Genomic DNA, 25,987 nt, shown 5'->3' with positions numbered 1-25,987 from the left:
TGCGGTGACTCTGGTCTCTGTGTGTGCCTCTGTCTTTTACAAATTTGCCATCACACCTGGAGGGTTTTGCTACCTGAGGCTGCGTGCTTCTTACTTAACTTCTGGGCTTCCAACTGGGGTGCTCTGGAGGCGCCTGGTCTGCTTGGTAGGGCACCCGGTGTGGTTACCCCACTAGAGTGGGTGGTTTCTGAGGCCCCACAGCCAGAGCCTAGGGTGCAGCCCTGCCTATCACAGACCAACAGCTATTGACTCAGGGCCCAATGTGTATCCACCTGCTGCCAAACACACCTGAGGCAGTAGGTGAGCACAGCCCTTGGATATGATCCAATCCTGGTTGAGTGACAGGCCAGAGTCCCCATATGCCAGTCCTGGATCACTGGGGGAAAGAGATAAGGGAGGGGGAGAGGAGAGGGGAGGAGAGAGAGGGGGTGAGGGGAGGAGCGTTTTAAGAGGACAAAGTCTCCTGCTCCCAGCTGCTGGCTGTGAATGCAAATCTGGCTAACAGATAAGATATTCTCAGCCCCGTACAGAAGTATCTCATTTAATTTCCTGCGCATACAGGGAACATTACCTGGGGCATCCATGTAACGCTTCCTGTAAAGAAGGTAAACACACATGTCACATAAGGAAGTGACACACGTGGAATATAGCAAACTCGGGGAGTCAGGCCCCAGGAGCCTGGCTAATTGATCTGGGAGAGGCTATTGATTACAGACCGGGAAGCGAAAGGCAGGCCCCTGGTCTGGTGAGCCGTCTTTAGTAAGAGTATCATTTTGTTAAATTTAGACTCATGTGCCTAGTGTTTTCCAGGAGACCCTGATCTGATGGTGGCCCAGCATAGCCCTGTTCTCCGCAGGACAGGTTTGGGGTCCCCCACTTCCTGTTTGCAAAGACAGGAGGGGCCCACCCTCGGGGTTCCTAAACAGGAAAGAAGGCACTGTGTTGTTAAGAGGAAAATTCCTTTTATTAGTGAGACCGTGGAGAGTGGGAAGTGTGGCCCATGAAGACAGACTAACGCAGTGTGAGAGCCCAGGAGCCAGCATCCGGCCAGGGGTCCGGGGAGCAGAAACCAGAGTGGGGCCGCGAGGCACGAAGGGCTGACCCTCGCCTCTGCCTGATACTGGATGTTGGCAGTAATAGACCCTGGCAGAGCCACCAGGCCGCCCTGGGGCTGGCACGTCTGGGGTCACACAACAAGTGCCTCAAAGAACAATACTCCTCTGCCTGGAGTCTAAGAACCAAACTGCTCACGGAGTCAGGAGGCCTTTGCAATCTAAACGCTGAACCCATGGGGTGCGTTTCCTATTGCATGAGGCCCTGGACAGGGGAATCCTGTCCGCAGGAATCCTTAATGTGCACTGAGCACCCGCTGGGCCTTGGGGGACAGCATCAGGCCCATGCTGCCCCGCTGCTAACAGCAGAGAAGCTGAATTGCAGACCTGGCAGCGAGCCTGTGCTGACTGGACCGGGCCACCAACCCCAGAAGACAACCGGGTGCCAGAGATCACAGGGACAACCTCGTCCTCCACACATGCCCCCGGTCAGAGACACTCAGTGGCGTCAGTGTCCCCAGACTGTTCACCCCAACCCGCCCAGTCTGTCTTGCAGTCTTTTTATCTAACCTAGAGCCAAGACTGATAAAAAATATTAAGCTCCAAGGCCAATAATTTTGCTCTTGCCCACAAAAATGTCTTTCTCCCTTGCTCCAGCCACAAAAATATGTGAACAATTCAACTTCCAGTCTGGGGGTGGCTCCCACACAACCAAGCCCCGCCCCCCAGCCCCCAGAACACCTCCCCCACGCCCTGCACACTGCAGGCACCCACACCTGGTCGCCCAGTCTGCAGGGAAAGCATCTCCACCCCTGGCACACAGTGTCTGGCCACACCCGGCCCGCCGTGTGCTCTGGTGCCACGCCCCAGTGCGTGTGGGGCACCACCTCTGCCAAAGCCTTTGCCTCGCTGCAGGGGATCCAGACCTGAGTCTTGATGCCCCACAGGAGCTGGACCACAGCTCTGATGGGCACCGCCTTGGGGCGGGTGTCCTGTTGAATTTACCCCCCCTCGTTCCTGATCACAGATGGCAGTGGGTGCTGGAGGCTGGTGGGCTGGGGGTGTCAAGGAGACTGCTAATGGGCGCAGGGCTCCCTTGTGGGGCGATGGAAATATTCCGGAACTGAGTAGTGGTGGGTGATGGTGGCACAACCTTTAGTGGCCGAACTAGAACTCACCGAATTGTATGCTCTTACAGGGTGGATATTATGGTATGTGAATTGTATCTCAATGAAAAAGGGTGGGACAGGAATGCATGTGAAGCACTTAGAGCAGCTGGGACCAGCACGTGCTCCGTTCACAGGCCACTTGCCATCACTGTCACCGTACGAACCACCTCTGGTTGGGTCTTGAGCAGCCTGTCCTCACCCAGCACTGCTCTGCCTCCCCACTCCCGCCCCGTCCCAAACTTCTGCAGCCCGATTGCCACACCTCTGGGCGTGGGGATGAAAACACAGGTGACAGGAGCAGAGATACCCTCTGAATTCTGGGGGAAGAGTTTGGCTGAGCTGATCTGATCACAGAAGCAGAAGGAAGTCCAGGAGGCATGGCCCTCACTCAATCAGCAGCTTCTTAAGTGGCAATAGTTATCTATGCCAATATTTCCCTTTTCCATTTTCTGAAACCTTTAAATCAATGAACATTGACACATCATGATCACCCAAAGCCTGCAGTTTACGTTAAGGTTCACTTTTGGTCTGTACACTCTGTGGGTTTGGGCAAATATATAATGACACACATCCACCTTGTGGTGTGATGGGAATGTTACAGTGTCATGCAGAACATTTTCACTTCCCTAATAATCCTTTGTGTTTCACCAATTCATCCCTCCCTCCCTCTCCCTTAACCACTGGCAACCACTGCTCTTTTTACTGTCTCTGTAGTTTTGCCTTTTTCAGAATGTCATGTAGTTGGAATCACAGAGTACACAGCCTTTCAGATTACCTAAGATTCTTTCACCTAGTGATATGCATTTAAGGTTCCTCCATGTCAGTGGTCGGCAAACTCACTAGTCAACAGAGCCAAATATCAACAGTACTTCTTCAAAACAGACTCGCCCAGGCCGAAAACCGACTTCTGCGCATGGGCCACAAAGTTTCAATTGCACTGTACGTGCGCGCCCGCACGTGGTATTTTGTGGAAGAGCCACACTCAAGGGGCCAAAGAGCCGCATGTGGCTCAGGAGCCACAGTTTGCCGACCACGGCTCCATGTTGTTACATAGCTTGATAGCTCCTTTCTTTTTAGTACTAATGATATTCCATTGTCCAGATGTGCCACAGTTTATCACTCACCCACTGAAGGGCATCTCAGTTGCTTCCAAGTTTGGGCAATTAAGAATAAAGCTGCTCTAGGCATCCATGTGCAGGTTTTTCTCTGGACATACTTTTCACCTCCTTTGGGTAAATATTAAGGAGCGTGATTGCTGGATCACATGATGGTGAGAGGATGTTTAGTTTTGTGAGAAACCACCAGCTGTCTCCTGAAGTGGCTGTAGCATTTTGCATTCCCACCAGCAGCGAACGAGAGTGCTTGAGGGCTCCACATTCGGTGTTGCCAGTGTTCTGGATTTCCGTTATTCTGGTAGGTGTTCAGTGGTCGCCTGTTGTTTTCATTTGCATCCCCGATGACATAGGAGGTGGAGCATTTTTTCACGTGTTGATTTCTCATCTGCATATTTTGTTTGGTGAGGTATCTGTTAGGTTCTTTGGCCCATTTCTTTAGCTGTGTGGCTTGTTTTCTTATTGTTGAGTTTTAAGAGTTCTTTGTGTATTTGGGGTAACAGTCCTTTATCAGATACCAGTATGTCCTTTGCACATATTTTCTCCTCGTCTGTGGCTTGTCCTTTCACACTCTTACTAGTGCTTTTTGCAGAGCAGACGTTTTAACTTTAATGAAGTCCAGCTCATCAATTCTTTCTTTCATGGATCATGCCTCTGATGTTGTATCTAAAAAGTTATCGCCATATCCAAGGTCATCTAGATTTTCTTCTATGTCATCTTCTAGGAGTTTTATGGGTTTTGTGTATGTTTACTGATACATTTAGGTCTGTGGTCCATTTTGAGTTAATTTTTGTGAGGGGTATGAGGCCTGTGTCGAGATTCATTTTTTTTTGCATGTGGATGGATGTCCAGTTGTTCCAGCACCATTTGTTGAAAAGTCTGTCTTTGCTCCATTGTATTGTCTTTGCACCTTTGTCAGAGATTAATTGGCTGTATTTATGTGGGTCTATTTCTGGAGTTTCTATCCTGTCTGTTCTTTTTTAAAAAATTATTCTCTGGGCCACTTTTTAATAATTTTTAAAATTGGCTCTAGAGAGAAGAAGGGAGAGGGAGGGAGGGAGAGAGAGAAACATTGAATGGCTGCCTCCTGCATGCCCCTCAACCAGGGGTCAAAGTCACAACCTGGTTATGTGCTCTGACTGGGAATCAAACCTGCCACCCTTAGGTGCATGGGATGACCTTCCTACCAACTGAGCCACACTGGCCAGGGCTAGTTGTCTATTCTGTTGGTAATACTGGGCTGTATTGATTACTGTTGCTTTATAGTAAGTCTTGAAGTCAGGTAGCATCAGTCTTCCAACTTGGTTCTTGATTTTTTTTGTTTTTTGTTCTTGAAATTCTTTTTTGTTTGTTTGTTGTTGTTAATACTCACCCAAAGATATTTTCCCATTGCTTTTAGATAGAGTGGGAGGGAGGGAGAGTGGGCGGAAGAGAGGGAGGGAGAGAGGGGGAGAAACATGGACGTGAGAGAGACACTGATGGTTGCCTCCCACACATGCCCTAACTGGGGCCAGGGATCGAACCTGCAACCCAGGTACATGCACTTGACGGGGAATTGAATCCTCAACCCTTCAGTGTAAAGGCCGATGCTCTAACCAGCGAGCATACTGGCCAGGGTGAAATTCTTGATTTTACCATAGCCCAATTTTAAAATATTTTCCCTTATCATTAAGGCATTTTGTGTGTTATTTAAAAAATACTTATCGGCCTTGGGCAGGTAGTTCAGTTGGTTAGAGCATCGTCCTGATACACGAAGGTTATAGGTTCGATCCCTGGTCAGGGCACATACAAGAATCAACCAATGAATACATAAATAAGTGAAATAACAAAAATTGATGTTTCTCTCTCTCCCTCCCCCTCCTCCTCCCTGCTTTCCTTCCTCTCTTTCTAAAATCAATGAATTAAAAATAAATAAATAAATATTCCTCTGCCCTAGTCATGAAAATATTCTTCTATCAGAGAGATTAGTAAATTTTTCTGCAGAAGTCCAGATAGTATCCTAGGTTCTGAGGGTCAGTAGGTGTGTAGCAACTACTCAACTCTGCCATTTTGGTACAAAAAAAGCTGTAAATAATAGTAAATTAATGAGTGTAACTGTGTGCCAATAAAGCTTTATTAATAAAAACAAGGGAGGAGCACACTGGGCCCACAGGCTATAGTTACACATTACTTTTAGGCTTAAATATATACCAGTACTCTACCTAGAGTTAACTTTTTGGGTTATATGAGGTAGGGGTCAAATTTCCTTTTTCTAAAATGCAATAGTTTTCAACAAGGATGATTTTGCACCCAGGGGACATCTGACAATATCTGGAGACATTTTCGATTGTCATAAGTATGTGTGTGTGTGTGTGTGTGTGTGTGTGCGCGCTTTCGGTGTGTGTGGGGGTGTACTACTCATATCTAATGTGTAGTTGGCAAGGATGCTATTAAATGACCCAAATGCACAGAATAGCCCTCCACACAAAAAGGCATTCTCAATAAACAGTATCCTATAAACAAACACAAAGAACAAAAATAAATAAAATTATTACTGCTTTTCTCTTTAAAAAAAACTTTGAAATTAACTCAGACAATAAATGTGTCAATTGCATAATCCACTCCTTACTCTATCTCCACACATTCAATCAAATCATCTACTCCCTTTCTCCACAGCTCACACCCAGAACCCTCCCAGCTCCTCCTCCATAGCTCACACCCAGAACCCTCCCAGTTCCTCCTCCACAGCTCACACCCAGAACCCTTCCAGCTCCTCCTCCAGAGCTCACACTCAGAACCCTCCCAGTCCCTCCTCCACAGCTCACACCCAGAACCCTCCCAGCTCCTCCTCCATAGCTCATACCCAGAACCCTCCCAGTTCCTCCTCCACAGCTCACACCCAGAACCCTTCCAGCTCCTCCTCCAGAGCTCACACTCAGAACCCTCCCAGCTCCTCCTCCATAGCTCACACCCAGAACCCTCCCAGCGTCATCTCCACAGCTCACACACAGAACCCTCCCAGTTTCATCTCCACAGCTCACACCTAGAATCCTCCCAGCTCCATGTCCATAACTCACATCCAGAACCCTCCCAGCTTCATCTCCACAGCTCACACCTAGAATTCTCCCAGCTCCATGTCCATAACTCACATCCAGAACCCTCCCAGCTCCTCCTCCAGAGCTCACACTCAGAACCCTCCCAGTTCCTCCTCCACAGCTCACACCCAGAACCCTCCCAGCTCCTCCTCCATAGCTCACACCCAGAACCCTCCCAGCGTCATCTCCACAGCTCATATCCAGAACCCTCCCAGCTTCATCTCCACAGCTCACACCTAGAATCCTCCCAGCTCCATGTCCATAACTCACATCCAGAACCCTTCCAGCTCCGTCTCCACAGTGCACACTCAGAATCCTCCCAGCTCCATCACCATAGCTCACACCCAGAACCCTCCCAGCTCCTTGTCACAGCCCACCATCGGAGGATATGGGACTCTCTGTCACAGCCTCCTCTGCAGCCTGGCCTTGCCTGGGCTGGAGCGTGGCAAGGACGCCGACCTGGCTGGCACAGCTGGGGAATGTGTTGCAGCATTTGGCTCTGTGCTTGCTATAAGCTTTTTCTTGGCAGTAGTTAGAATAACCTCTGGCAGCCAGTGGAAGGCGAAGGAAGCCACGCCAGGGAACCTAGGTGTGTCTAGCTCTCCCTGGACAGAGGATGAACCCAAAGTCGTCAGAAAGCCTCTAAGATGCTGGTCTCCGTTGTGTGTCCCTGTGGGGGTTCCAGAGTGTCCAGGCCCAGAGCTCAGCGTGTGTCCTTCCTGGTCTTGGCCCTTCTGGCCTTCTCTGGATAATTGGGGCTGGCAGGAGGAGACTCCTAGCTGGCCAGGAGAGCATTCCTCAAGAACATTCCAGAGTTGCCTCCACAGTGGACAAAAATCAGAGAACACCACGGGGAATGCTGCAGTGACAGGGCTGAGAAACGGATGAGGCCACCGAAGTGGCTCTGGGCTCCCGTAGCTATAGGAGGTGGAGCTATGCATTCCACGCTTCTCAGAGCGGTGCTCAGCTGGCTCCGGGGCCATCCGGGCTGGGGTGAGACCTCCTGCTTCTTGAGCAGAGGGCGCCCCTGCCTGAGTCCTCCTGTTCAATGCCAGAGTCTTCAGGAACTGGGCTCTCATGCCCCAGATGGACAGCCCGAGGCTATGTCCTATAGCTCCAAGCCCTGGCCTGTGCAGCTCAGCCCATCCAGGCCGCCTGCCCATCCCAGAGCCAGCACCCGGTGCCTGGGCTTGGGGTCCATTTATAGTGTGAGCCGGCACACACATCCACCTGGGCCACAGACCGAGAGTGGGGAGACCCCAGAGCTGGGAGAAGAGGCTGGTGAGGACCCTCCTTCCACAAGGACCGTGGCTGGTGATGGGTATTCCACGAGGACACGGTGGGTTGAAGTGGCTCAGGGATGGCCTCTGCATTTATTTCTCATGCACCGATGTGAAAAACTACCTGAAGAACCTCTTAGACAAGTTTTCTGAAGTCCCGAGTCAACAAAACTTCCAACCAGATGCTGCGTAAAGGATGCAGCCAGCACAGCCTGAGCGAGCCGTGCCCCTGATGGTGGGGCAGGTGGGCCTGGTGCCTGACATACACATGGGGTTGTAGGATGGGCCGGGAAGCAGAAATGTGGGTTCGAGCCAGCAGGAACCCCAAAGACACAGGTGAGTGTGCGAAGGACCCATGGTGACCCTCAGTGGAGTGGACCCTGGCTACTCTGGCCAGCCCTGTCGGGACCTGGTTGCCTACATACCTCTGCCTTCATGTGTCCTTGCCAAGTCACCCTTGTACCTTCATGCCTCAGTCTGGTCCTCTGAGGTGAGCTTGGCCCAGGAGGTCCCTCTGGATGGGTGTCTGTGCTTGCCAACTCCTTCCAGTGACACCGGGATCCCTGCCCCTTCAAGGGGAAGCCAGGCCTCTGGTGAAAAGGACTATTGCTTCCCCTCACATGGTGCACTCGGGGTCACCCACCTGGCCCACCCAGCCAGGCGGGGCCTCGCACGCAGTCCTCGAGGCCCCTGCCCTCTTCTCGGAAAGCCAGAGGGGCGTTGCTCCTCCTCAGAGGGCCACACCAGGTGCGTTTCAGTCATTATTTAGCGGTGGGTGGATTCTTCAGGCTCCATCCTCCCTCCCGAACCCTGCTTATCTCCGAGTCAAGTTGTGACTTATGAACTCATGCTCAGCAGCCAGGAGGACGCAAAGACACCGACACCTAAGCCCCTAAGCCGCCTGATTCTGCGCTGGGCTAATGCGGCGTTTGGGGGTTAACTCCATCATGGTGGAATGACAGAGCCATGGGACTCTGCTGCCATCTGAGGAACGGGGTCTGAAAGGAAACAAACCCAAACCTGCCCGACCGCCTCCAACCACACAGGGGGTTGGTATTAAAAATAAAGAAGAAACTCAGTCTTCCAGTGCAGCCCCCACCAGATGCCGAAAGCTTCTCTGGGACCCTCTGCTTGAACATCACCGTGATGGCGCCCCCGGCTGTGGGGCACAGGCCCCCTCCCCTCCCGTCACGTCAGGCACAGCATGGACGTGTCCCACTGTACTCTCCCAGGTCAGGACCGCAGGCCGCAGTGGCCTCCGCTGTGTGTGCGTGGGGCTCCCGGCGCCCATGTGCGTTTCCCCACAGCTGGTGTTGTCATGGCCCCTCGCTCTCCTGGGGTCAGTATGAGGACTGTCTGCCCCACCCCCTATGGACCAGGAGCACCAGGAGCGAGGCCTGGGGGAGCCCAATGCGGGGCCCACCCCCTGGTTCCGTTCCAGCTGTTCACGGCCTCAGAGAAGATGTGGGGCTGAGGGGCCGACCCTGCGCTTCCATTGACCCCACTGCCCCGCTAGGAGGGCATCCGGGGCCAGCAGGGCCCCTCCCCACGGAGGTGGCTCAGCTCTCTTACAGAGCCCAGCTCCCCCCGGGCCTGGAGCTCAGGTGGGTGCTGGGGGATGCCGGCGAGTGGGCAGAGGTGAGGTCCGTGCACGAGGCCCCCCTCGGCCTCAGACCCTCGGCATAAGTCCGTCCTTCCGTCATTTCACCCCGAGCTGTTGAGCACTGACGCTGCAAGGAGCAGAGGCTACCAACACAAAGTTAAAAAGGTTTCTGTAAATAGTTTATTTCCCCATACTTTTAGGTCAGAAAGAAGCGTTTGGTAATAAAAATAACAGAGAATTATGTTCCTGGGTCCCCTCGGGCCTGCGTGGGCCCCCTGCCTCCACCCTCAGGCCGGCTCCTCGGAGCCCAGCTTCACGCAGGGCGCTCTGGGGGTTGGGGTGTGCTTCTGGGTCATTACATTAGTCTTCTCAACTATTTACACATATATTACAAGGTAAAGAAGGTCTCAAAAGAAACTCGGCTCGCGAGGAGGATTCAGTGTTTCGGGGAGCTGCTTGCGGGGCGGGGTGGGCTGGGGTGACTGCCGCCTTCCCTTCTGGCTTGTTGTGAAAAGAAAGCGCGAGGCGTGCTCCGTGGCCGCTCCTCCTGCAGCAGCGGTCACTCTAGGGGCTGGCCGGCTTGACCGGGGGACAGGAGTGCGACGTGATGTCGCTGTGCTTGTAGGCGGCCTCGTCCAGGTCCAGCGCCTTCTGGTTGACCTCTAGCGTCATGCAGCCGCGGTAGAAGGCCGTGACTGGCGCTGAGGTCACCGGCACAACTGGGCCAGCGGGGAAAGAACAAACACCGTCTTAGGAGGCCGGGCTCCCCACCCTGGCGTCCCCGCTGCAGCGCTCACTGGCACCGCGGGGCCTTCTCAGTCCCGGCCTTTCTCTCAAGGGCACTGATTCCTTTGACTCCAGAACATCCCTTGTATGTGCCCACAGGCAAGCACTGACCATCTGCCTGCCAGGCTCTGGCAAGAAACCCTCCTTTGCCCCACAAGGAAGTGCACACAGATAGTCAAGTCAGTTAAATAAATGTTATCTTCTTGGCCTGAATGAAACATTCATGCTGCAGGGCTGCCGGGCCCTCTCTCGCCCTCTTCAAAGCTTTGTTTATGAAAGCTAAATGGGAATTTGTGTCTGGTAGCCAAGACCGCAATCCTGCTATCCCCAGCAAGTGAAGACCTGCGGGGCCACGGGAGCACGTGGAGACTGGCTTACACATCATCAGCACCTGGCCCTCGTCTGCCTTTTTACCACTTTGCCCTGATCACTTGGCTCATGGCAGGCCCCAGGGGCAAGGACACTCTCCATCTGATCAGAAACAGGTCCAGCCCGGCCTGTAGGAGGCAGCTGTGCACTGCCTTCCCTCCTCGGCCCCCCTGCCCAACTCAGGAGGGGCTGGGGATTACTAGGCTCACTGCTGCAGCAGCTGGGCACCAGGCCTCAGGGGGAAGCCGGCCGGGGGCACTGGGCACCTGGCTCTAGCCTGCTCTAGGTCAGCTGGGCCTTCCCATGGGCCTTGGCTGGAGTCACTGCCTGACGCATGCCCAGCTGTTTGCTTCTGGAGGATGCAGGGGACGGGGGGTGGGGGGCTGGGGAGGCGGGGGGGTGGGGAGGTGGGGGGGGGGGTGGCAGGGGGCAGGTTCAGGCTGACGCTTGTTTCCAGGGACATGGTCTCAATCTCAACCGATAAGCTGCTAGGCTGGTGTTGATGAACATGAATGCTCACAATGCCAGCCAATAAACCTACCTGTGTTCTCTCTTGCTCTAAAAGAAAAGTGCATCTCAGTGAAGAAACTCCTAGGCTCAGTTTGGGGCAAGTGAGTCGGGGGTGGTCAGAACAGCCAGTGCCCCCACCTCTGAGCCTGCAGCCCACAGGGAACCCTACCTGGCAGTCCCCCGACGAAGGTGAGCAAAGGGTCCTGTAGGCGCCTCCCGAGGACGGCCAACTTCTCCTGCAGCTCCACGGGGCTCACTTCAGTCTGGCCTTTGGTGCCGTCAACAGCCAGGGTGGCCCCTCCCTTCGTCACAGAGATGGTCACCACATGCTCTTGGCTGTCACAGACCTTGATCTCCATCAGGGCGAGGGTGACATTCTCCACAGCCAAGATGACCAGCTGCAGGGCAGAAGCACACTTGAGCACCCAGGGGTGGCGGGGGGTGCAGCCCAGCAACCACCCGGTGTGCCCTGTCCTGGGCTGGCGGCCTGCTGGCCTTCCCCACGCCCTGCGCCCTCCGTGGGGGCAGGGGTCTCCTGCAGCCGGGAGGCATCACAGTAAGCCACCGGCACAGAACAGTGAGGGTGGGCAGCAAACATGAACAACCCAGCAGGCAGCGGGGCTCTGCAGTCTGGGGTGCTCATAGCGGGCAGGACATGCCTCTGACAACACGGGCTAGCAACACTGACAACACAGAACAGAAACACACTCTATAACGCGGGTCAGAAACACACTCTATGATTCGGGTCAGAAACACACGCTATAACATGGGTCAGAAACACACTCTATAACACAGAACAGAAACACACTCTATAACACGGGTCGGAAACACACTCTATAACATGGGTCAGAAACACACTCTATGATGCGGGTCAGAAACACACTCTATAACATGGGTCAGAAACACACTCTATGATTCGGGCCAGAAACACACTCTATAACACAGAACGGAAACACACTCTATGATTCGGGTCAGAAACACACGCTATAACACGGGTCAGAAACATACTCTATAACACAGAACAGAAACACACTCTATAACACGGGTCGGAAACACACTCTATGATGCGGGTCAGAAACACACTCTATAACATGGGTCAGAAACACACTCTATGATTCGGGTCAGAAACACACGCTATAACACGGGCCAGAAACACACTCTATAACACAGAACGGAAACACACTCTATGATTCGGGTCAGAAACACACGCTATAACACAGAACAGAAACACACTCTATAACACAGAACAGAAACACACTCTATAACACAGAACAGAAACACACTCTATGATGCGGGTCAGAAACACACTCTATGACACGTGTCAGACACACACTCTATAACACAGAACAGACACACACTCCATAACACGGGTCAGACACACACTCTGACAGAAGAAACCCTCGATAGCACAGGCAGTCTTGCCCTCGCCACCCCGCCTGGGTGGTGACCACAGCTGTTTATTGCAAACACCAGGAACTGCTGTGAATGTGCACCTGCGCCATGGTGGTGGTGAGGGCGTCTGGGCGTAAACTGAACCTGTCAGTGCCTAGTCCTGGTCAGCAGAAGAGCCTGACTGCCTTTGAGGACAGGCTAACTTGAACCCGCACCTCTGAGCGTCAGCAACGTTCCCTGCTTTGGACAGATCCGAGGGAATAAAACGTACTTCCAGGGCCTCAGCTGTTCTCTAAGAAAACAGTCAGCCCCAAGACCAGAGATAGTTGGCCTAGCATCGGGGGACAGTAGGGAGTGGTGGGGTCTGTGTTGAAGTGGACAGGACAGGCTGTGTTGGAGGGGCAGCTGTACTCAGAGCTCTTCTATAGTGTGTTCCTGACCCATGGTATAGAGCAGTGATGGCGAACCTATGACACACGTGTCAGAGGTGACACACGAACTCATTTTTTTGGTTGATTTTTCTTTGTTAAATGGCATTTAAATATATAAAATAAATATCAAAAATATAAGTCTTTGTTTTACTATGGTTGCAAATATCAAAATATTTCTATATGTGACACGGCACCAGAGTTAAGTTAGGGTTTTTCAAAATGCTGACACGCCGAGCTCAAAAGGTTCGCCATCATATACCATGGGTCAGGAACACCCTCTATACCAGTGATGGCGAACCTTTTGAGCTCAGCGTGTCAGCATTTTGAAAAACCCTAACTTAACTCTGGTGCCGTGTCACATATAGAAATGTTTTGATATTTGCAACCATAGTAAAACAAAGACTTATATTTTTGATATTTATTTTATATATTTAAATGCCATTTAACAAAGAAAAATCAACCAAAAAAATGAGTTCGCGTGTCACCTCTGACACGCGTGTCATAGGTTCGCCATCACTGGTATAGAGTGTGTTTCTGGCCATGTTGTCAGAGGCGTGTTCTGCAGCATGAGCCCTCCAGGCCACAGGGCCTGGCTGCCTGCTGGGATGTTTATGTTTGCTGCCTGCCCTTGCTCTTCTGTGTTGGTGGCTTCCAGAGAACAATGTTCTCAGAGGGTTTGCGCATCTGACTTTTCAAAAGAGACTGGAAATCTGAATTTGTTAGTGAAATCACCCAATTTAAATATGAGCAACTAATTCAAATAGTTCTAAACCTCAGAGCTGGCCAGCTGTATAGGCAGGAAGGTTGTCCCATTACACAACTGCCTCGAAGGCCCCTGGCCTCCCCAGGCCACGCAGTTTAGATGGACATTGTGTCAGGGGGTCTATGTCAAGTGTCCCCAAGCCAAGTGTGGCTGGTTAGACTCTGGTGAGAGACGTGTGAGGGTGGGACAGAACTTCCAGGGTCAGGGGATGGGTGACCGGACCCCAGGAAGGGCGCTGGGGCCTTGAGGGTGGACAGCCCCAAGGGTTGCTTGCTGGACGCAGGGGCAGCCCCTCCAACCTGGGGGCAGATGGGGAGTGGTACCTGCTTTTTGAGCTTCTTGGTGGAGTGGTAGTCGACCAGGGCCACGGAGAGGGTGACAGTGTGGTTGTCACCCACCAGCGCGAACAGCACCCCCGTGTCGGTGGCGGGGCGGATCCGAGCCACGACCTCTATTTCCCAGGTTGTTTCCGTCCCAACGTCCGGCGATGTTCGTGCTGCAATGAAGGCGGCGCATCAAGAGGCCATACAGACGCGGGAGAGATGGGAGTGAGCAGAGAGCACCCGCAGTAGCCCCAGCCCTGCCTGGCGCTGCAGGAGCAGGTAGGGAGCCGACCAAGAGCTCAGTGCTGGGCTCTTAAGAAGCCGTCCCACTGTCTGAGCCAACAGCCCTCAGCTGCAAAGTGACAGGACAGCTCGGGCACTTGATTCATTCAAAAGGCACTGGGGCCACTGAGGGCAGCTGCTTCCTTCCTGGCCAGCCAGTGCCCTGGTCTCCCGAACACCCCTGAGAATGACCACAGACCGGACAGGCAGGGTGCTGTGTGGGCCCTGGGCTCCCTCACGGCCTCTCCTGCAGGACTCGCCTCTTCCCCAGAACGTGTTGGAGGCACAGCCCCAGTCCCACTGCATCTCAGCTGTGGCTTTCAGGCAGTTCTACAAGGTTGGCTGCACGTTGGAGAGTTCAAACTGCACTGCAAATAGGAGCTGCCACGGGCATCATCCCAACAGACCATGTGCAATTGTGTATTCTGAGTTGCAGCTTTTTTACTATTCCAGTGCCTCAGTGGAGGGATTTTTATTTAGATGCATCATATGTCATATAGAAGTGATATGATATACCACACATGACGCATCTAAAGGAAATCTATACTAATAAAAGCGTAATATGCTAATTAGACTGGACAGTCAAATGACCTTCTGGAAGACCTTCCGGACGAAGCCGGGGCTGCGAGGGCCAAGCCCCTTGCATGAACTTTGTGCATCGGGCCTCTAGTATGTATATAATATGTCTATATCTTACACAAACAGTTCCAAAAACCACATTTTGGTGGGAAGGGCTGGATTGTGGTTCTTGGAGGGCAAATACCACCCCATGTTTCCTCCTTATGTTTGAATCGCCTGCTCATGAAGAAGCAAGAGAAAGCCTCTGCCCTCATGGTTTTTCAGTGTTTCTATCTCACAGGAACTTGAAAATCCTGATGGAGGAGCGTGTTCAGGCGGAATGACACTGAAGCAATGCTGCACACGCTCGAGCTCAGGTGAACCGAGGGTGAATCGTGATGCTGTTTCTGTCTCCTCCCCACTGGACTGTGAGCTCCTCGAATTATCTGTGGGTCCCGTCCCTAAGTGGGGTCCACTATGGTCCGTTCTCAGTAACTGTCCATTGAATCGAATGCACACAGAATTTAAAAATAACTATAAAAATAATTATAGATTTTATACACACACAATTTTCCTCTGTTGCCAAGTTTTCCCTTTAGTTGTGAGGGAAGCGAGAAGAGTTCTCTGGTGTGTGAATTTCCCCTGTGATGGGGTTTGGGCCCACGGCTGGCTGTTGGAGCTGTTGAGGGCACCAGTGCCTCAGCCCTCCTTGGGAACTGTCCTCGGGCACCGGCTTCTCGGACCTCGAGACCTAGCAAGTCCACATGGACTCTGAACTACTGCCAAGTGAAAGAAAGAGTATGGAACCTGATTTTCCAATGAGTCCTTCTGTTATAAAGTGGACACTAAGGGTACAGCTCAACACTCATTAAAAATGCATAGATTCTGAATACCGTTGGCACTTTGCTGTCACAGAACTTACAGATTAAACCACACAGCAAAGAGGGTAAGCAGACCGGGCCGTGTACTGTCATGGGAGTGTTTGCAGCCACTGCAGGTTATGCCTGTGATGTCTCTGTTACACCATGAAAAATGTTTAAAATTTAAGTGAAAAAAGAATTAAGCGTTTTATATTATAGGATTTAATGTTAAACATTGTACCTCGCTTTGTATGTATAAAGATGAAGACTAAAGGAATCATGTATGTATTATCTTAGGAGGTACAATTAGGAGTGAATGGTTCTTTTTTCCAAAATACCTTTAATGACACAGTAATGCTCTGATCATTAAAGCGAAGATACAAGGGGGCTGGTGATCCAGGGTCCTGAGAGGATGGCTGTCTTGCTAAGGAGGGAGGAGCATTCTCACCTCCTCCGAGCTGGATGGGCCCTCCTTGAATTCTGAGGCCCCGCTGCGTGCTGGAGGTGATGTGTGGAGATGAGGTCTGAAGGAGGGAGCATGCTGCTGGCCTTGGGCTGAGGAGCAGGTAAAAGACCGAGTGTGGAAGTTTAACGATAAAAGGCCCGGGGTTTAGGAACAGGGCGGGGCTGAGGCACCCCAGTGGGACTCCTGCAAGGTGGGAAGGCAGGGCAAACCCAGAAATGGCCCCAGGAGAGATGGCGTTGCAGTGATGCAGGGACCCTGGGCAGCGCTGGGCTGTGGAAAAGGGAGCATGAGGAATTCCCACAGAGCCTGCCTGGACCAGGATGCGGGCCAGGAGCCAGAGAGATGCAGGAAGCACCCGTAAGAGCCATCACACAGAGAAGGCTCTGGATGGGGTGCCCTGCGGGCTCCAGGGGCAGTGAACCCGCCGGAAGAGCTTGCACAATTCTGTGAGTGTGTATTTTCCTGGACCAGGATGCATGACTCTCCTAGCATTCCCAAGCTCAGAGCCACTCAGGCCTCTGAGCCCAGGCACAGTGACGATCGAGGGCTCCAACTGGGGTATGCTCGAGAAATAAAGGTTGATTTTAAACCTATCTAAGGAGAAGATTAGGGAAAACCTTGTGAGTATGGAATCAAACCACGGAGCTGTTTAGCCATCCACCACCATCCAAATCACTCTCGCCACATCCTCAGAACAGTGTTTCTATCATCGGGTAATCGATAACGTGACTTGGGATGTGAATTCATTTCCTGTAAAGTTTATGTCTATGGGAATGCTCACTTGTCAGCATGTTAGGATCATTTGTTCTTATTGTAAATTGCCACTCACTTGATAATAAAGGGAAAGAGGTAGCTGTGTTGTGTTTTGTTTTAAGAAATTGGGCCCTGCTTTACAGAAGCCAGGAGGGCCTCTGGGCCCACCCTCTGCAGCCACCCTCACTTCCTGGACGCTCGTGACTGAGTTACTGATGAAGGAGGGATTCCCAGCTGACCTCAGCCCCACCCCTCACCATCCCCACCATCCCCACACAGCTCAGTGTGTGCCAATGGCATCAGGGCCCCGCCCGCCACTCCTGCCTGCCTCTGTCTGCCCGTCTCCCGCCTTCTTCCCATTGTGCAGTATCGCACAGAGCGTCACCTCCCTTTCAGGGTGCCTTCTGTCTCCAGGTGTAAAAGGAAAGCTCCTTGGCTGCTTTCAACACTGGCTTGGGAGCCTCAATTCCTTTGGGGGTGACAGCCTTCTGGGCAGTGTCTGGGCTGGGGCCACGGGCTTCTAGTCACCCCCCTCCCCCCGCCCGTTCTCTTCTTTCTTTAACACTTGGGCTCCCTGGAGTCCCCCAGTCAGCCGCACTGTGATGTTCAGATACTGCCCCCTTTCAGTGCCTCGTGAGTCACTGGAGATGGCAATGCCAAGTACACTTCTGGGAGCTTCTCCATCCACTTGGACAAACCCAAGCTTGTCTCAGAGCTCTCTGCAAAGGCCCTCTTAGAGCCCTCCTGTCCTCCCCAGCCTTCCCAGCTCAGCCACCACGGCACCAGCAGGGGGGGGGGCCTCTTCTCTCCGGCTGCCATTTCTTCCTCACGGGGTAACTCAAAACAGGCCCGAGAGGTGGGGCCTGCATCCCCTGCCTCCAGCCCCACAGCCCATGGTGGGCTCGGCTTGCCCCCGGCACTGCCATCCCAGGTAGGAGGCTGTCCCTTGGCTTTCCATTGCCTAGAGTCTATCGGCTTCCCCACCTAGGAGCCCGGACTTACCATAGTCGAGGCTGTAGAAAGCAAACCCACTGCCCGGGTAGAAGGAGCCTTTCTCTGTCACAGAGAAGCACTGCATCTTCGTGTTCATTTTCACAGTTTCTTGGATGGTGGTGTCTTCGCCGTTCATCAAGTTCCAGCTCCTCATGCAGCCATCCAGGCGGGGGTTTATCTGGAAAGACAGAGAAATCCAAGTGGTTTCCTCACAGCCACCATCTCCCAGACACCACGAGGAGAGAACACATGGCGGGTGCCACCCTCGTCAGATGAGCAGGGCACCCTCTGGCTCAGGCCCATGGAAATCGGCTGCAAGATGGCCAAACCCTACTTGTGGAGGCCGTTTACTTCATAGAGGGGCACTGTCCTCGACAAACGACTCACTGCAGAGCCCCTCTGAGCGTGGCACACACGGTGGGCCCTCCTTCCCTGCAGTCTGAGAACGCGAATCGTGTCGTGAGCCCCACCTGCTCTGTCTGCATCGGTGGCCCCACTTACCAAACAGAGTAAGGAGCACTGGCCACTAGCTGAAAGGATGTGGGGTGAGGCAGCACTTATACCACAGTTGTACCTGGTCTTCCTACCCGGCACCCGAAAAGCACCCACGGATGTAAGTCCCGGGGCCGGGAATACTGATTCCAGCCTGGCCACCCACTTTGTAGATGGTCTTGAGCAAATCAGGGCACCTCAGCTTTGGTCTGTAGAATGAGGAGGCATAAGGGATGTAACTGGTAACTGTGGGAGGAAAGCCCTGGAATGGGGCTGGTCCTGGAGGCCGTGGGTAGGACAGGACGTCCCTCCCCTCCCCTCTGGAGGGAAGATAGTGCTAATACCACCCACTATGCAGAACACCAACTCATGACTCATATCTGGTGTGGAAACCATCGTCACAGTGCCAAAGACTCTGGCCCCGGACATCAGCATGCTGGGAGAGGGAGAAGCACGATGAGGGGCGAAGGCATGTGGTGCGGGGAGCGGTGGGAAGGGCAGGGCTCTAAACCTGACCAGTACTGACTGTCCGTTAGGCCTTTTCCCCTATGAAGATTCTGGCAAGGTCAACAACCCAAATGCTCTTAGGAATTGTCCAAAAAAGCAGATTGCTCTTTTCGTTAAAGAGTAATTTCATTGTGTTTTTATCTCCACTGCAAAATTGACATTTTTGTTACCAACTCAGATGGAAGCTCACATGAGTCTCATAGGAAGTGATGGCTGAGATAGATGCTATCCGTTGCACCTGCTGCCTGTTCACTTCTGGGAAAACTTGACCTTTCTCCGGTCCTTCGCCCAACCTAGTTAACCCTAAGCACAGGGCGGCTCACAGTAACCCTTGTCTTCAGCCCAACCCCAAGCCCCGACCCCAAGGGCGAGTGCCATACTTACAGGCTGGACGAGGTCTTTCTCCTTGAAGGGAATGCCTCCCACGGTGAGGTTGAGGTGGTACAGGCCCCTGACCTGCTGAAACAGATCCCCGGCCACCACGATCTTCATCACGGCATCCTTGTTCACCTTGATGACCAGACTCTGCTCCAGCTCCTCAATGGAGACCTGGGGAAACCAGCTATGAGAGTGGGAGTGTGCCATCTGAGGGGCACCGACCTCGGGGGACCACGCTCATCACCACCCAGGACCACAAGACACCCCACCTCAGGATGACATGCCCATTACCCACACCTCCTCCTGGCCTCCGTATGCCCACACAGCCTCCATGTGGTCGGTGGTGTGGCTCAGGTCTGACGGGCTCCCTCCCAGCACTGCTACCCATCCCCACTCCTGCCCATCCTCTCCCTACAAGGGAGCCCATTTGGAGCCATTTATCTCATCTAGTGTCTCTGAGCACTTCCCTAAACCTCAGCCAGGGAGTGGGAACTGTGGCTGACATGACAGCCCTGATGTCACCACCCCACTGGGTCAGCTCTTATGTCATCACCCCACTGGGTCAGCCTTCATGTCACTGGGCCAGCCCTGATGTCACCACCCCAGTGGGCCAGCCCTGATGTCACCACCCCACTGGGTCAGCTCTGATGTCACCACCCCACTGGGTCAGCCCTGATGTCACCACTCCACTAAGGCCAGCCCTGACATCACTGTGCCCCCATTTTGGTCCTTCTTATTCTTAGCTGTGCACCATTGAAGGCAGGAAAACACATTTTATTTCTAAATCTCCAATACTTATCTCAGAACATGGCATCCACTAGATGCTAAATGAACACATGAGTTCATTCTATGACTTTTCATCCTTTTCTACTTTCTGTGTAGAAAATATTTTAAAACCTCTCCCTCTATATACCGTGTATCTTCCAGAAATCTAAGTTTCCTCTTTGGCTAATGTGGAGAAACATTCAGGTACTTGGGTCTGAGTTTGGTCAAAAGAGCGTGGTGTCTGTGTGTGGGGTGCCGTGGGGGCAGGGACTGGTTGGAAACTGTGGGCAGATTGGAAAGAAATTGTCCCTGAGCTGACTCTGCTCCTCAAGGACCAGCTCCTTCTTAGGGTGATGGTACCTCTGTCGACCAACTGGCCATGCTGGCCCCACTTCCTCACCTGGGCACCGTCCCCAGCCACCCAGGACCCCTCACACCCACAGCCATGGAGGGAACACCTGCTTCAACCCATGTTGAAGGCGGCTTCCTTCCAGATCTATTGTTTTATCTGCAGCGTCACCGCTTTGGAGATACTTGCACTTTAAGAGGTTAGGAGAGAAGGAACTAAGCAGTACTTGACAGGATGGAAATATTAGCAAACATCTAAGTGTTTTCATTCACAGAGGCTGGGCGACTTTTCCATTTTATCTCCACTTGTAAAGGAAAAGAGAACGTTTTCCTCATTTCTCGTTCAAGTGTTTACTCTTCAAGGCCCACTTCCAACTATGGAGCCTCTGAACTGTTGGGGGGAGCCTGCGGCATCCCAGGCTGCTTTGCTCTGGGCGTGGGAGGCAGGACAAAGCAGAGTGCTCCAAAACCAACATCTGGCGGGACAGCTGCCTCCAGGTCAGGTCTCAGCAGGACTTTCTCCATAAAAAGGCACCCAAGGGTGATTTCAGCAGGAACAGGGCAGACACCAGAAGCCAGAGCCCGGGACAGTGTCAGTGCGTCCATCTGAGCCTGCCTTATGCTGAAAGGTGAGCTCCTGGAGCCTGAACGGCCACGTGGAGGCGGAGCAGGTGCCTGGACCCTGACCAGGGTTTCTCACCTGTAACACTATTAACAGTCTGAACCGGAGGGTTTGCTGCAGTGGGGCATTCTGTGTGCTGCAGGGTATCTAGCAACCTCCCTGACCTTGACCCAGTGCCAGGGCCCCCTACCCACAAACTGTGTCTCCAGATACAGACACATGCCCCCTGGAGGGATTGCCCCTGCTGACAGTCATGGCTCTCGAGGTGGGAGCCATGCTCTGATCACATGATGAGACATGCCCCATCAGACTTAAAGTTTTGGGGGGCCAGAGGGCCTGTCCTGCCAGGTGCAGTACCCACCAACTGTTGAGTGTGTGAGAGAATGAGTAACTGCCGGGGCCTCATCCCAGGAGACCCAAGCTGGCCCAGGAGGGGTCGTGGGGCTACGCTCACCGTCTGCCACATGCCGTGGTTGATGATGGGCCCGCTGCTGGTGACGCGGCCGACGCCATGGTAGCGGAGCTGCAGCTCCAGCCGCCCGGCCCGCAGGCCCAGGACGATCCAGTTGCTGCCTTGATGGCCTCCAGCAAAGAAGAGGATGCCTTCGGGGTCAAAGGTCCTGAAGTCGAACTCGGCCACCAATCTGAGTGCAGCACCGAGACAAAGTGGTTAGACGCAGGCCAGTGAGAGCCCAGACTGGCCCCAGCAAGAGAAACAGCAAAGCAGGCCGTGTCCCATGGCAACCCCTGCCAAGCCCCCCCAGGCAGCCGGGGCAGAGCGCCTACGGGACGTGTCTTGCTGTTGCTGACCCAGAGCCCAGCATGAAATCCGCACTGTGGCTGAGTCTGTGCCCAGACCGAGCTGATAGCCAGGGCAGCCAGGACCATTCTAGGTGTCACCCTGGGAACATGGGGAGCGGAGCCATCAGCCAGCTGTTTCCCAGGGCCTGCTGGGTAAGCCACCTCTCACCTTGTGGGCTGCAACCTTTTGAAGCGCAGTCTGATCACTGGTGTCCCACTGAACATGCGGCCCAGGTACAAGGACTTCACGCTTTTGGCCACATTGAAAGGCACACAGGGCAGAATGTCCTGTGGGAACGGGAGCGCGTCAGGCAGGGGCATGCCCTGGTTCAGCCCCTCTTCTGGCTCTGAAGGGCCTGCCAGGACACAGGCCCAGCCCTCTGTGTCCTGCCACTCACCCCGCCCAGCGAGGGCCCTGGCACACACACAGGTAGTGCTTGGCGTCAGGGCTCGATTCCTGCTACAACCCCTTAAGATTCTGTGAGAGCCCACCTTCCGTGTGGGGCTCCCAGGTGAGGCTGGACCCAGTCTCCCCGGAAGCCTCGGGCTCCTGCGCTCCCGGCGGGATCCCCTAGAGCACTTCTCCCTGCTATGCCACTGTCACCTTCCCTGCCAATGTTCCTTTCCCTCTTGTTTTTTTAAAATTATGAAATATTTCAAACCTACACAAAGTATAGGGAATCGTAAAAAGCAACTACAAAACATTGTAAAATCAATAAAATATGTAGGCTTGGAGGCTGGTGTTTCTGGATAGCTGCCATCCACTAACATTGGTCTCCTGATGCAGCGGTTCTCAACCTTCCTAATGCAGCAACCCTTTAATACAGTTCCTCATGTTGTGGTGACCCCCAACCATAACATTATTTTCGTTGCTACTTCATCACTGTAATTTTGCTACTGTTATGAATCGTAATGTAAATATCTGATATGCAGGGTGTATGTTCATTGTTCGCAACCCACAGGTTGAGAACCGCTAGGGGCAATGGTTAAAACGTTAGCGTTCTGGTCGCTGGAAAGCGTTTGTATGCTTTTGTTGATTAGTCAGACCATTTTCTAGGTTTTGTGTTACTTGTCTGGGCATGCGTTTCATTTTTTTGAGGAATTCTTCATAGATAATGATATGGTAATTGTGATTTCAAAAAAATCATCCGTTGAGCAGTATTTGGAGACTCGAGCGTCCCTGAAGCTCCCCTTGACCAGGTTGCATGAGTCAGTGTGCTTTGTTGTTCCCGTTGTTCCTCTGGTTACTGGAGGCTGCTCTACAGTGCAGCTTCTCCCTGCCAGAGGGACACTGCGGTGTGAGCCCCGAGGGGGTGGTCAGGGGCCAGCCAGCATCAGGAGGCACTGACCGCACATCTAAGGAACCTGAGTCAGGAGGCTCAGAGGGCACACCTGGGGAACCGCAGAGTCAGGAGGCTCAGAGGGCACACCTGGGGAACCTCAGACTCAGGAGGCATAGACGACACACCTGAGGAACCTGTGGGGCAAGGATACATCATATCCGTGCCAGCAATGCACACTGCAGATCCACACCACCTGGTCCGTGGTGGTGTAGGGAGCTGCTGTAGTGATCTCATAGATACAACCAAACCCCTGGGGCGGGACAAGCACGTCTCCCACCCCACATCTCTCCACGTAGCCCCAAGCACACTAGGCCTTTCAGCAAAAGCATTTCTCCCAGCAACCCTTCCACTAGCTTCTAAAGGACAAAAAAAAAAAAGAAAAGAAGAGCCTGCTTGGACAGCCCAGTCAATTGAGGGCAAGGCCGAGCGTCCTGGCTTTAGGTGGGTGCTACCTCGCAGGTGTTCATGTCCCGGGACAGCTTGAGGCCCCCGTGTCCGTTGCAGTGGCAGGTGTAGGTCCCCGGGGAGTTGACGCAGGCCTGCTCACAGCGCCCCTCCGTACACTCGTCCACATCTGTTGGCCACAAGGGAAACGTCCCCACCTCACTTTGTGCAATCACACATGCTTGCTCTCTGATCACATCCATGGCGTGTTCACTGTGACTTGGGAGGCACTCACCTCCAAGCCCCCACTCCCAGAGGCCCCACCCCGGCCTCCCAACTCCCGCTCAGCACCAGGCCCGCGGCCCCAGCGTCCAACCTGCTCTTTCCTAGGGGAGCAGTTACTGTACGAAGTGAGGGAGGATGTTAGGATAAGTGAAGCCTACCACACACTCCCAGGTCAGCAAACAATCTCGTCTGTACGACGCTTGGCTTGCAGGTTCTGGGGCAGGTTTGTGCCATGGACAGTAGTCCCTGGAGTGTTTGGGGGTCTCGAGAGTGGATCTGGGAGCTGGAGGAGGGTGTGGGGGCCGGGACCACCCTATCATCCCCCTCAAGTTTTGGGCAGCTGCCAGGGCACCAGGCAAGAAGCTGGGGAGAGAGAACATCTCTCTGAGCTCCCCGAGGACATGTCTGGGCTCAGCAGGGAAGTGAGAGCTCACAGGCCTGACCCCAAATACAGCTGGTTGAGTGGAGGCTGGAGAGAAGCCCCAGGAGCTGCAGGAGCACAGACATGGCCTTGTGTTGTTTATCTCTGTGTCTGTGGCATGTTGGAGAAGGTGCACAGCTGCATCAAGAAGCCCGTGTGTGCATATGTGTGTGGTGCACACATGTGTGGTGTGCATACATACAGGGCACATGTTTACATATGTGCAGTGCATGCATGTGTATGTATGTGTGTGGTGCCTGCAGCGACTGGGATGGGTACCTCGGCAGGCCTTGTCCTGGGAACTGAATGCGTAGCCCTCGTCGCACAGGCAGGAGTAGGAGCCGGGCAGGTTCTTGCAGCGCGCCTCCCCGCAGGCATCCGCATCTGCACATTCATCTATGTCTGCAAAACAACCCAGAGGACCACGGCTGTGTCCAGATTGACAGGGAGGATGCAGCCGGCCTAGGCCGCCCGTGGTGAGCCAGGAATGTACTGCCGCCCTGCTGGCAGGCTGACAACAGGCCCCTGAGAGCACCCTGGTCCCAGGTTCTGCTGGTCCTGACCCTGCCCTCTTCTTCTTCCTCCTCCCCCGTTCCTGCCTGTCCCCTTCTTTCCATCCACTGGACTTTTCAGCTCTAGGAGTGGGGACTGAGGATGGAGGGGCTTTCTGATCAGAGTCCCGACCGAAAAGGTCCATTTCAGACACTGGAGAGAGCACTGCTTGGCCAGAGGTGTGCACAGAATTGTTTAATTCAAATAACTGCAGCACAGGAAGGTAAAACAGCACCCCCTGGGGGCCTTTTGAGCTGCAGTCCCACCCTGCATCCCTGGAGCCCTTGCTTTCCCCGGGGCACCCTGGACTCATCACCACCACCAGGGACGGCCTCCACACTCCGCACACTGGGCTCTGTCTTTTGGAAATCAAACCTCAGTAATGACACATCACCAAGGCTCTGTCCTGCTATTTCCACCCACTCTGCCACTGCGGCAACCCAAAACCCTGCTGTGAAAAACCCATTCCCTTCAGCAACAGAAGGAATATCTAGAAAGTGTTGGTTCTAGAAAATGTGACTATTTCAAATAACATGTGATTCCTCCTATGGCTGCATAAAGGCCTGTATTACAAAGCTTCCCAACTATTCCTAATTTCTTTACAAGGATAGTTTACCAACAAACACAGGCTTTCAAACATGAACACGGTCAGACAAGCATGTCAAACTCAAAGGCTAACACGGGCCAAATAAATGAGGCAGGCGGCCCACAGCCCTCGGCCCGCGAGTTCGACATGCTTGCCGTAAGACCTTGCTCACAGATGTAAGAATGAGCCAACACCAACAGCGCGCGTTCCCCAAGAGAAAGTGTGTAAAACAGTCGGTTCTCCTGTGTCAGTATGGATCTGTGGTGATGCTTCTGAACCCGTATTTCATTTCAGGAGCCAGGCTGGCCAACCCCACATCGGGGAGCTGAGAAACCCGGCTTCCCCTCAGCAAGTGCATGGTGGGTGCAGACTGGCACCAGCCGCCCGAGCCCCCGGGAGCGGGGAGGAGACGGCTCTTCTGGGTGAGCACCCCGTGTACACTTGCGGCTGCCCCGACCCAGTGCTGGAGCAGCCACCCAGCACCAAGGATGGCTGGTTGGGCAAACTCTGACCATAGCAGATACTATCCTGCTGGCCGCTCCAGGATGCCCTGCACAGGATCCTCAGGCCCTAGCTGCCCCAGAGCCCCTGGAGGCCCTGCTCCACCTGGGTGGCCCACCCCCAACCTTCTGACTCCGGTGGCAGGGAGGACCCGAGAGGCGGCATTTTCCCACGTTCCAGAGCTGCTGGCCTGGGACACCCTTGGGGACCAGCGTCAGAGCAGCAC

General features: G+C 53.5%; 1 protein-coding gene across 1 annotated transcript in view; it reads right to left on the bottom strand.

Annotated features, from left to right (window-relative positions):
- Positions 1–9,447: 9,447 nt before the first annotated feature.
- GAS6 (growth arrest specific 6) overlaps positions 9,448–25,987 on the bottom strand; it is a 47,368-nt gene continuing 30,828 nt past the window's right edge. Inside the window, exons 7-15 of the mRNA XM_081084956.1 lie at positions 24,402–24,524; positions 23,485–23,606; positions 21,859–21,977; positions 21,343–21,532; positions 19,160–19,324; positions 17,786–17,954; positions 13,865–14,037; positions 11,125–11,353; positions 9,448–10,009 (exon numbers count right to left, since the gene is read on the bottom strand). Of these exons, the coding sequence (XP_080941082.1) occupies positions 9,855–10,009; positions 11,125–11,353; positions 13,865–14,037; positions 17,786–17,954; positions 19,160–19,324; positions 21,343–21,532; positions 21,859–21,977; positions 23,485–23,606; positions 24,402–24,524 (1,445 nt within the window). The 3' untranslated portion in view covers positions 9,448–9,854. The remainder of the gene's footprint in view (positions 10,010–11,124; positions 11,354–13,864; positions 14,038–17,785; positions 17,955–19,159; positions 19,325–21,342; positions 21,533–21,858; positions 21,978–23,484; positions 23,607–24,401; positions 24,525–25,987) is intronic.

Source organism: Myotis nattereri (genome assembly GCF_964212035.1).
Source record: "Myotis nattereri genome assembly, chromosome: 2".
NCBI lineage: Eukaryota > Metazoa > Chordata > Mammalia > Chiroptera > Vespertilionidae > Myotis > Myotis nattereri.
The sequence above is the reverse complement of the archived record's forward strand: the minus strand, read 5'-3'. Positions and strand labels throughout refer to the sequence as shown.